Consider the following 12,603-nt stretch of genomic DNA (forward strand, 5'->3'; position numbering starts at 1 on the left):
AAAACAGATTACTGGCAAACTTTAGGTTTGGACTGGGGCCCAAGAAGTTGCATTTCTAACATTTTCCAGGTGATAATCATGCTCTTTGTCCAGAGACCACTATTATATATATTTTTTATTTATTGAGAGTGACATTGGTTAATAGGATCTATATAGGTTTCTGGTGTGGATTTCTATGTTATAAGATACGTATATTGCACTGTGTGCCCACCACCCAAAGTTTTTAATACATTGAGTACTTAGAAGTGAATAAAGTCCACCATAGTTGGAAAATATTCTCAGGTATTTCTTTCCTTTCAACAGATCAGTATGGAATTTATACTATTGTCGTGATTCATTGATACCATTTTTAACCTACATCTAAGGAGACTACTTGGACTTTTAATGTATTTCTTCTTCAATGTTCTTCCTTGGCCCTTTTCTTCTCTTACTTGATAATCTCACCAATGTTCACTGTTTCAACTATGGTTATTGCATAGCTATCTCTGATATTCATATCTCCATCTCTGACCTCCCTCTCAACCTTCAGGCCTCCTTTTTCCATAAGCAAGCTCTCTAGGAACTCAAATTTGTGTTGTCAAAATATAGTCTTTCTCTAAACCAACTGGTTTGGACTGCTTTTTATTTCCCAAATTCCTCTGCACTATTAAATGAAATAGGAGTGCAAACACCAGAGATCTAATCATCATACTGTGTGATCATGGCAAATCAAATAACCTCTCTGGTCCTCAATGTATTCATCTGTAAATTGGAGTTGGGATTCATCTTTTGGTTTTTATGGTTTGGCTATAGCTGTAGCTGTGGGTGTATTGATTGTTTGGGAGTCTGGCCTTGCTCCTAGTTTCCATTAACAATGGGAGTCAGGGAACTTCCAGGCTTGTGCCAGCTGCTTTTACTGGCTTGGAGGAGCTGAATGCTAAATATTCAGGACTTTTGCAAGTTAGTTGTAAATCTTAATAGCTTGAAATTGGCCATGATGGGAGTATTTACTCCAACAAATTGGCAGATGCTACAAATCAGAGCTCTTGCCCACCCCTTCTTAATATATCACTGCCCCTGTGCATTGAGGAATGCCCACCCTCACCCTCATCCATGCTAAGAAAATACTCTGTACGGATACAGAAAATGCTTGTCCTTCTATGGTCTTCCAAAATATTAAGGGGCACACCATCATTTCTTAGTTGTGGCTGAAGGAGAATAAGAATGGCTTAGAACATACATTTGAGAATGTGAAACATGGACCTTAGCTTCCCAGGGTTGGTCTCTGAATAGACCATTGGAAAAACATACTTACTATATATTATGTGACCACTTGTTCTCTCTCACTCTTTTTCTCTCTTTCTCTCTGAACCATTTATCAGCTGCCACCTTTTCTCTTTTGTTGTTTCCTTTCCTGCTTTGAGATCTTAGACTAGGAACTGAATTGCACAGACTGTAGTTACGGTCATTTCCTCTCTGAGCTGAGAGGCCACTGTAGCACTGTGAGTGTGAACATGCCTTTGTTCAAGTACTGGTTTTACCTCTTTTTAGCCATCGAATCTTAAACTATTTATTTGAACTTTCTGCTCCTTTGATTCCTTATAAATAAGAAGGAGATGCAGTCAGTTCTGCTATAAGACCTGTTAAATAAATTAAAACAAAAAAGAGAAAAGGGAAATTTGTTCAAAGAAGTTGAGCACAATACCCTGGTGTGTGTACAAGAAACACGACGAATGCAGAAAACTACACCCAGCTGCACGAAGCCCCAGTGGAATAGACAAACATGCACACACCTGGCACAGACAAGAAGCCATGCCCATCCACATCTGGTGATAGAGCTTCCCCTCCCATTTCTGATAACCCTTCTCCCACCACTTCACAATAACAAGCACTCATTTGGGCCACGCAGTCAGACACCCTTCCCTCTCATTGACTTTCCCTCTTTATTTTCAGCCTATTTTGTATTTTATTCTCCATTTGCTGATTCTATCTTCACTCTTTTCCTGTATTTCTTTTGTTATCTGCACACAGAGTGGCAAGCTGGGAGCAAGCAGGTGGAGAGGCCATGGGACTGCAGGTGCCCACCCCCTCAAGCAAGCTGTAGGTCTTTTTCAAGGTAAAATACACTATTTATTGTAGTAATTATGTATTTCTTAACTATTTCACATCTATAAATATGTGCTACCATTTTTATTATGTGCCCCTTTTTAAAATGTGCCACTGAAAGGTGCTTGAGTGTTATACCCCAGCCTCGCTTTACCATAAACATAAGACCTGTGCTTTATTGCATAATTTTGCACAGAGTGGTGATTTTTAGGAACACAAAGATCATGGCTATGGTAGAACAAATATAATATCAGTAACTGCCTCTTTCATAAGGTTGATGATTCAGTAAGTAAATATATGCAAAACACTTGGGTTAACACTTGGCTATAGTAAGTGGTAAATTAGCAATGGCTATTTTTGCTACAACAAAGAGGGGATTGAAGTAGATAGTATTCTCCAAAGACCTTCCAACTCCATGATTCTATGCATTCTGGAGTCTGGCCCCCTCATTGTGCATGCATATGAGATGGGAAACTTGAGGTTTGCTTGAGGCCATACAACTAGCTAGTGAGGCCACAGGAAAGCACTGGATATCAGTGCTCTTACTGTCTCTCCAAACCAGTGACCCACAGACTAAAGGCGATAACTAAAAACTAATTGCAAAGTAATTAAACATCTCTCAGTTTCTAAAATGCACATTAAATGTTAGTAGTTATGTTAAGATGTGTCACATGGAAGGGACTCTAAGATTCTTAGCCGTTTGGGCTGTGTCAAAAGTTATAGCTATAACTATATAGCTAGAAGGCAGATGTCTGGCCTATTCAAATTTTACTCTGAATTAGAAGCACTTTTCCATATTTGTGCCTAAAGGGAGAAAAGCATACAAGGGTAACATCCAGTCATTGGCAGATGAACGCCTAAGGGGCAAAGAGAAATTTATTTTTATCTCTCCCATCACATTATTATCTTTTCAATAGCAATTCCCTCAACCCCCAACATTCAGAACACTTATGCCCACGGTAAGGTTTTTTATGTATTGCTTATGGTATACATTGCGTGCCTAGCTAAGAAATATTTGTCCTTTGTGATGAAATAGCCTCAAGAGCCATTGTGACCTCACTTATTTATTTTTAATTTTTTTAATAATTTATTTTTCAACTACAGTTGGCATACAATATTATATTAATTTCAGATGTACAACATTGTGATAAAACATTTATATACTTCACAAAGTGATCATCCTGATAAGTCTAGTACCCATCTGACACCAAACATAGTTATATTATTGACTATATTCCGTATGCTGTACTTTATATTCCTATCACTATTTTTGTAACTGGGAATTTTTGCTTCTTAATCCTTTCAACTATTTCACCCATTTTCTCAACCTCCTCTTACCTGGCATCCATCAGTTTATTCTCTGTATCTATAGTTGGTCCTATTTGTTTTTTCATTTAGTTTGTCTTTTAGATTGAACATATAAATGAAATCATATAGTATTTGTCTTCTCTGTCTGACTGATTTCATTTACCCCTAGGTCCATCCATGTTGTTGCAAATAATAAGATTTCATTCTTTTTTATGGCTGAGTAATATTCCATTCGATATATGTATCACTTCTTTTTTATCTACTCATTAATCCGTGGACACTTAGATTGTTTCATATCTTGGCTATTGTAAATAATGCTGCAATGAACATAGGGGTGCTTATATTTTTTTGAATTAGTGTTTTGGAAATACCCAGAAGTGTAATTGCTAGGTCATATGGTAGTTTTATTTTTAACTTTCTGAGGAACCTCTATACTATTTTCCAGAGTGGCTGCACCAATCTGCATCCCCACCAATAGTGCACGAGGGTTCCCCTTTCCCCACATCCTCACCAACACTTGTGGTTTGTTGATTTATTGATGACAGCCATTCTGACAGGTGTGTGGCTTTAATTTGCATTTCTCTGATGATTCGTGACATTGAGCATCTTTTCTTTTTTGAGTTTTATAAGAGCTTATTTGAGCCCAACTGAGGACATATGCCAGGGAGCAAGATCTCAAATGCTCCTTGAGCATCTTTTTATATATCTATTGGCCATCTGCATGTCCTCTTTGGAGAAATGTCTGTTCAGGTCCTAGGCCCAATTTTTAAATTAGGTTGTTTGTTTTCTGGTGTTAAGTTGTGTGAGCTCTCTATATATTTTGGAAATTAACCTTTTATCAGATGTATCATTGGCAAATATCTTCTCCCATTCAGTAGGTTGTCTTTTTATTTTGTTAATAGTTTCCTTTGCTGTGCAGAAACTTTTTTGTTTGATGTAGTCCCATTTGTTTGTTTTTTTCTTTTGTTTCCCTTGCCTGAGGAGACATATACAAAATAATGTTGCTAAAGGAGATATCAAAGAGTTTATTGCCTATGTTTTCTTCTGGGAGTTTTATGGTTTCAGGTATTTCATTTAAGTCTTTAATCCATTTTAAGTTTATTTTATATAGGCTGTAAGAAAGTGGTCTAGTTTCATTTTTATGTATGTGCAGGTATCTAAGACATAGCTTATTTAGATGTTTTAATGGGAATGGTGGGCCAATTAATTGTACTCACTATGTCACTTCTTGGAGGAAAGATGAAACAATAAAAACAAGGACAGCCTTATAAAGTTGTGTTTTATTTTTCAGCCTGGATTATATTAAAATAACTAGGGGCCCAGTGCATGAATTCGTGTACCTTGAAAGGAACTGTGGGCCACGAGGCTGCAGTAGGCACAGGGGTGGGTCTCAGCCCATCCTCTGTGCCCCAGCCTGGCCTCTTCCATCACAGCCCCTGGTCCCCTGTCTGCCAGCAGCCCCGCTCCCGCCGTTGCAGCTCCCACGTGCTGATGGCACTGGCCCCACTAGCACCCGCTGTCAGTGCGGAACAATTGGGGCCAGCGCCGTTAGCAGGTATGAGCAGCAGCTGCTGCCCCGATTGCCCCTCAGGAGCAGGGAGAGGTGGAGAAGCTCTCAGGGGCAATTGGGGCCAGCAGCTGCTGTTGCTCGCACCCCAAGCAATTGGGACCTGTGCTGGGCGCCAGCAGCAGGTGTGAGCGGCCACTCTGGCACCAGCTGCAGGTGTAAGCAGGGCCAGCACCAGCAGTGGGTGCAAGCAGCAGCTCCAGTGCCGGCAGCAGGTGCGAGCACCCAGTGGGACCGTGGTGCACAGGAGCAAAGAATTTTCAGTAACCACCAGAGGCTCTCCCCGAAGACAGCAACCAGCACCCCGCCTTGGTCTGGCACCCCCAACACCTGCTCCACCATCCTGATGCAGCCAATGCTTGCCATGTTCCACACTCTGCTGCCTGCTGCCGATGCCCACCATGTTCCGCGTGCGCCTCCTGGTGGTCAGCGCACGTCATAGTGACCGGTTGTTCAGTTGTGCAGTTGTTCTGCCGTTCAGTCTATTTGCATAGTAAGGTTTTATATATATATATATAGACAGCAAACTGTTTTTTTAGAGCACTGGTTCTCAAAGAGAGACAGCAAACTGTTTTTTTAGAGCACTGGTTCTCAAAATATGTCCTACGGACCCTGGGAGTCCTAGGGACCTTTACAGAAGGCCTACAAGGTCAAACTAGTTTCATAAAAACATTAAGACATTATTTCTTCTTTGTCAGTGTCGACATTTGTCTTGATATTGCAAAAGCAAGCTGCAGCACCTTAGCCCCAATCGAGGCAATGGTACCAAATTGCCCTAGTAGTCATTGTGCACTTGCAGTTCAACAAACTCTGGTTTCAATTAAGAATGTCCCTGATGCAGCAGTAAAAATTATTAAATCAATCTTTGAGAACATATCTTTTTCATCTGCATGACAAAGGTGGAAGTGCTGACAGTGCACGAAAGTCCAACGGTTGTCTCAAGGTAAAGCAGTAGTACAATTGTTTGACTTAGGAGCTAAACTAGCCACTTTTTTCATTGGACACTGTTTTAATTTGATTGAACAACTGATATATAAAATATGGCATTTTAGACTTTGCATAAATGAACCAAATACATCTTGGTTCTAACTTTAGATATTTGTTGCCAGTGATAAAATTTGAGCTTTTACGTGAATATTATAGAGTTTTGGAAAGTTTCTATCTGCCACCATAAGCTTGACAGCTTTTCAATACTTAACAATTTTTATGACAATATTGGTGGTGATATTAATGAGTGTGATTTTTAAATATTGTAGAGTAAAATATGTCAAAATTTGGAAGATATGTATAACTCAGTTAAACAATATTTTCCAATATGTGGTGTTACAAAATCAGGAATGGGTAAAAATATTCAAAATGTAAGCAAGACCAATGGACTTTAATGTGACAGAATATGAAGAGTTCATTGATATGGTTTCAGACTTATTATTGCAACCAACCTTTAAGAAACTTCTACCTGTTGACTTCCAGTTAAGATGGCAGAAGAAGTAAATGGCACTTGCATCTTCCCATGCCCACATCAACATTACAACTGAACTAAAGAGCAATCATCACTGAGAACCACCTGAAGTCTAGTTGAACAAAAGTCCTATAATACAGGATATACAGAAGAAGCCAAGGGGAGACTGGTAGAAGGGGAGGAGATGAGAAATGGGGAGGTCCCACACCCACGTGTGGCATTTAAAAATCAGGAGAGATATCTTTGCTTTGGAGGTCTGCCGGGGTTCTTGTCCCAGCATCAAGAAGGGTTCAGGAAATCTGGAGAAGGCTGTGCGTAGATGTTAAATAAGAGTCCAGAGACTAATAAAGAGTCCGGAGACGAAATATAATTTTGAAAGGCATTGGGGGGGTCAAAGGAGCTTAGCTAAAGGAGCTAAGTTCTAAGGTCTTAAGTCTAAGGCCTTTGGTTCTTCCCGTCCCCAGGACCCCATGCTTTTTATTAACATAACTTGTCCTGAGGCGGGGCAGAGTTTTACACATCGAAGGGTATACAGTAACATTGTCAGAATGGGGGAATTAGCCTACGGCTGTTCAGGTGTTTGGCCAGTAGGAGGCAATAACATGTAGATTAAGATGCCTTTTAGCTGTCTGGCAGCCAAGAAATCAATTTAATGTGTCCTATTCAGGTTTGGAGAAATGCCGTCAGCCATTCCCAGATGCAGCCCTGCTGTCATGCTGGAATTGGTCTCCGGCAGAGGTCCCTTCTGAAGATCAAGGGGTCCTAGCCCCACACCAGGTCCCCCAGCCCAGGGTTTCAGTGCCAGGAAGAGAAGTTCCCATAACTTCTGGCTGTGAACACCAGCAGGGATTGTGGGTAAGGGAGACAGAGGGCTGTTGTAGTCCCAGGTGTTCTTAAAGGGCCTATGCCCTCTAAGCTCCAAGTGCTGGGGCGGTAGTTCGAAAGGCACCAGGAGCCATAGCTTAGTGTCCATCAACCTGGCTAACACCACTCTCCATGTCCTGGTGATTAAACTCAAAGAAAAAAAAAATAAAAGGGAACTTCTTCCTGTTGAGTTTTGTTGTATGTCAAAGAAGACTATCCACAATTATATAAAAAGAATATTAAAATAGTTCCTCCTTTTCCAACTAATTATCTGTGTGAAGCCAGATTTTCTTCATATACTCAAAGCAACATGTTGCAACAGAGTGAATGCAAAAGCAGATATGAAGATCCAGCTGTTTTCTATTAAACCAGTCATAAAAGAGATTTGCAAAAATGTAAAACTATGCCACTCTTCCCACTAATTTTTTTTTGTTTTGGAAAATATAGTAATTTTTCATAAGCAATGTGTTATGTTAATATGTTAATTAATTTACTATTTTAAAATAAGTTTGTAAGTAAATATTTTATATGTCTCCATTTAAAGTGAAATAAGCTAGTCAGAGAAAGACAAGTACCATATGATTTCACTCATTGTGGAATTTAATGAACAAACTGAACTACCATGCAAAATAGAGACAGACTCATAGAGAGCAGACAGACAGTTCTGGTGGTGAGGAGAAGGGGTGTTGAGAGGGGTGGAGGGATTGAGCAAAAAAGAAAAAAAGAGAGAGAACTCTTGGATTTGGCCAACAGTGTAGTGCAGTGATGGCGAACCTTTTGCTCGGCGTGTCAGCATTTTGAAAAACCCTAACTTAACTCTGGTGCCGTGTCACATATAGAAATTTTTTGATATTTGCAACCATAGTAAAACAAAGACTTATATTTTTGATATTTATTTTATATATTTAAATGCCATTTAACAAAGAAAAATCAACCAAAAATGACACGCATGTCATAGGTTCGCCATCACTGGTAATGAGTGGGGGGGTGGGCTGGGGGAGTAGGTGGAGGTGGAAGTGGGCATAGAGGGGATAAATGGTGATGGGAAAAAAATAATGTCTCCATTGAAACTTCTAGTATAATACATATTAATGGATATGACCTACAAAAACAAAGGCTCTTGGGGATTCTCAATATTTTTTAAAAGTTTAAAAATTGGTTCTGAGCCCTGGCCATGGGCTGAAGGGTCACAGGTTTGATACCTGGGCAAGGGCATGTACCTTGGTTACAGGTTGGATCCCCAGCCCTGGTCAGGGGGCATGCAAGAGGCAACCAGTGATGTTTCTCTCTCACATCGATGTTTCTTTCTCTCTCTCCCCGTTCTTCCCTCCCTTTCACTCTCTAAAAATCAATGGAAAAAATATCCTCTAGTGAGGATTTAAAAAAATAAAAAAAGATCCTGAACCCCAAAAGTTTGAGACTTTTTGTCTTAGAGCTCTGAACTGGACTTAAAGAAATGTGGTCCATGAACTAGCCTCAGAATTATTAAATATAATATATAGAAATAAGTATAAAGATAAATGTTCCTGGGCCCTTTCCCACATTCAAGAAATAGACTCTCACAGCACAGGGATGGGAAAACCTTCATGCCTGAGAAGCTTTCCGGTCATTCTGGTGATCATGCAGGACCCTGTACTGTCAGGGAAATGTACAGCATTTCCAGATTGGCTACAATTTATGACATGATCTTGGGTAATTCTGTTAGTTTCTTGAAACCTCTGTTTTCATCATAATAAGTTGGACCCATGGGCTTACCACAATAAAAACTTATTCAGAGAGACTCAGATAAAAGGCTTTAAGAACACCCCACATGTTGCCATTTCTTAAATTACATGCATTAAAATAAATGACTAAAGTACATGTTGCAAAGCTATATCCTTGACTATTAAAAATAGTGTTTAAAGTAGCATTTTAAAAAACTTTAAAAGTAGTCTGCTGATCTATTATCCATAATTTTAAAAACTCACAGAAGACATTTTTATCATATTAGCTGGGTTCTAACCCAACGTGTATTCCCAAAAAACAGTACCTAAAAAGAGAGAGCAAGAAGAAAGCATAAGTGTAGAGTACCACCCCCCCAAATTAATAAATAACAGCTATAAACCTTAAATATAAAATGAATCTGAATCACCAAGGAGCCCTGAAAAATGAAATCTTTTTAGAAGGAGAGATGATCCTCTCTGCCTGGGGCTGCAGAGGGAAAGAGATGTACAATCCCTTTCATGTTCCACTGAGCTCCAAAGTCCACAGATCCAGTCCCTCAAACCCCCTGAAGGCAAGGGCGGGCCCAGAGTTCGTAAAGCTCACTTGGAAGCAGGGCTTCAAGAGCTTTAAAAGTTAAAAGCAAAAACTTTAAGCTTAATCTGTTGCTCCCAGAAATATCCATTGAAGGAGGTGCAGCTAGGGGCAGAATGCGTCCTCTCTGCCCTTCTCCGGAAATGGTGGAGTTGTCACTTCCTAGGTTCTTTTCCAATAACAGAGACAAGCCATCCAGTAATTCCTGATAGAGGCTCACCACACTTCTTCCCTTTGTTCCTCACCTGCTGATGCACCATTTCAAGGGAAGGCATATTTTCCTGAATGAGAAGCCCCTTCCCCTGGCCAGTGTGGCTAGTTGGTTGGAGCCTCCTCCTGTACTCCCAAAGGTGGTGGTTTCAATTCCCAGTCAGGGCACATACCCATATTGCGGGTTTGATCCCTGGTCATGCAGGAGGCAATCTATCAATGGTGAGAAGAAAGGGAATGGAGCCCCTCAGTAAAGTCTTTAAAGCCCAGTAATAAGTCTTCAGAAGATTATTCTATAAACTTTATTAAATCTCTCACCTGCATTAAATTTGATTATTTTAGTGTCTAGTTTAATTTGTTGCCCACTTCATTTGTGAATGGTAGAAAAGCTGCCGATTTCAGGACCTGGTGGCCCACGGTTTCTGATTCCCCCTCCTCCCTTTTTTTCTTTTTTCATGTGTCCATTGGTCAGGATTCAGGGCATGGTCACGAGTAGGGATTTTATAGTATTGCTTAAACCTTTGAGCTAATATGCTTCTTCTCTGTTCCCCAGCATCATAGTAGCTCTTATAGACCATTTCTAAACAATACTTTCTAGCATTGCTAGAGGGATGGAGGTTTGAAAAAGCATGTGTGTCTGAGGGAATCACTTTTTAGAATTCATTGTAGAGACTGTTGCTGGATGTCCTAGAATTATGGCCTTCCTGATTTTTTTCTGTTCCCTCCTACTCTCCAAATCCGTAAGCTGAGCTGGAAACCATAGTTTTTAGCTATCTCCATCATTCTTTTTCTTTGTGACCTCCAGCTCTTCCCCCATAGAGTCTTTCTTTATATCTTATACTCTTAACATTGACATTTGTATTTAGTCCAAAACTTACTTAAGTCATTTGAGAGTTATATGATCATTGACTTAAGTTGTACAGAGTGGATGTACTGCAGAAATCTAAAGAAATAGCTTCTTTGCTCAGGGGAATGTCGACAAGGGAAACGGGGAAAAAAACAACTCAGATATTTTAGAAAGCATGCAGTAGTTTCTTGGGTCTTCTTTTTTCTTTAAACCTCATTTCAGTGGAAAGAAGGGATCTTTTGAAGGTTATCAGTCCGAATTTATAAGACAGTTGGATTATAGAATATGTTGGAAGAGAAGGTCTTTTACTTACTATCAAATCCTCAGAGTACATTATCAAGGTTTGCCTAGTTGACATGGTTAAGGTGCTTAACAGCATGCTGTCTAAACTATTTACACAGTTGTAACTTATTTACTTAATACAATAAATAATATTTGTATGGTGTTTTTGCATATATTGCTATTTGTCCTCACAGCAATGCAGTTCAGTAGGCATCACTGATGATGCATAGAATGTTAAAGAACTTGTTTGAAGTCAAGCAGCAAAAAAGCAGAAGAGCCAGGAGCACTCTCTTTTCCAATAGTACTAATATAAAGTGTTAAGTTTGCCTTAAACAAACATGCTGTCACTCAGCAAGCATTTACCATGCACCTCTTAAATTAAATCACTAAATAAGTTTTACTCAAGGGTGAGTAATGGGATCGCTGCCCTGAAATTCCCTATTGAGAAAAACAGACATGCAAACCAATCTCAGATGTAACATGGAATCAAAAGAAGACTGGACGTTAGAATATGAGCTGAATGTGTATTTAAAGTTGGTAAGGATAGCTTGCTATTTCATGGAGTACTACCATGAATTATATTGTGAGTATTGTTAGTTTTGTCAACCTTGAACAACACTCAGTTTGTTTAGATTCTAAACTTTAAACTAAGATAATTTAGATTTTTAGATATCTTTCTTACATTATTTACCTATAAAAGAAAAAGGGAAACTCAATTCAATCCTTTTCCAAATTAGAACAAATTGCAAGTGTGTTGGGTACTAAGCACATTTTAAGAAAATTTGAAATTTGGCTCTGTTCCTAAGTGAACAGAGTCTGTGTAATATTACCCATGGGGTTATATATAAAAACATCTTCCAAATGTTGCTTGGCACAATTACTATTCTTCATAGCAATGACAATAAAATCCTGACATTTCGTCTTTTGTATTTTGGTTGGAAACAGAATCATTAGAGTGGTTCTCAACCTTCTGGCCCTTTAAATACAGTTCCTCATGTTGTGACCCAACCATAAAATTATTTTCGTTGCTACTTCATAACTGTAATGTTGCTACTCTTATGAATCGTAATGTAAATATCTGATATGCAGGATGGTCTTAGGCGACCCCTGTGAAAGGGTCGTTCTACCGCCAAAGGGGTTGTGACCCATAGGTTGAGAACCGCTGCAGATCAGTTAACCAGGCATAGAACCCGGAGATACTTTAGAATCCTTTGCCTCATATATTTAATTGGTTTTAAGCAATCTCATCTAAATCTCCATAATTAGGCATTTCATGCAAGCTCTGTTTGCTAGCCACCATGCCCCCTTTTAGATTATCGGAGTACCCTCTCTCTGGTCTTTCTACAATAGCCTCTGGTTAATTCTGAATGCTAAAATTCTTAATCTCTCCTGCAATGGGTGACAACATTATGCAGGGGGAAGAAGCTCAGGATTTAGAGTAAACAGATTTGGATTAAACTTCTTCTGCCAATTAACTATGTGATCTTGGACAATTTACTTAACATCTTTGATCCTCTGTTTTCCTCACCCATGTAAAGTGGGTGATCATGATAAAACTTATTTTGCTAGGTTCTTGTGTAGATTAAAAATTATAAAGTCCCCAACACAATGTCTGACACAATTTAGACAGTAACAAATGTTATTTTTATTCCTAGCTCTTTCATTTGGTTTCTCATTAACCAGTAA

General features: G+C 39.3%; 2 protein-coding genes across 2 annotated transcripts in view; both read left to right on the forward strand.

Annotated features, from left to right (window-relative positions):
- ORC5 (origin recognition complex, subunit 5) overlaps positions 1-2,095 on the forward strand; it is a 128,831-nt gene extending 126,736 nt beyond the window's left edge. Inside the window, exon 14 of the mRNA XM_014536955.1 lies at positions 2,011-2,095. Coding sequence (XP_014392441.1) covers positions 2,011-2,083 — 73 coding nt within the window. The 3' untranslated portion in view covers positions 2,084-2,095. The remainder of the gene's footprint in view (positions 1-2,010) is intronic.
- A 9,302-nt stretch (positions 2,096-11,397) lies between these two features.
- RELN (reelin) overlaps positions 11,398-12,603 on the forward strand; it is a 475,654-nt gene continuing 474,448 nt past the window's right edge. Inside the window, exon 1 of the mRNA XM_005862985.2 lies at positions 11,398-11,454. Coding sequence (XP_005863047.1) covers positions 11,398-11,454 — 57 coding nt within the window. The remainder of the gene's footprint in view (positions 11,455-12,603) is intronic.

This window comes from Myotis brandtii, unplaced genomic scaffold (assembly GCF_000412655.1).
Source record: "Myotis brandtii unplaced genomic scaffold, ASM41265v1 scaffold17, whole genome shotgun sequence".
NCBI classification, from domain to species: domain Eukaryota; kingdom Metazoa; phylum Chordata; class Mammalia; order Chiroptera; family Vespertilionidae; genus Myotis; species Myotis brandtii.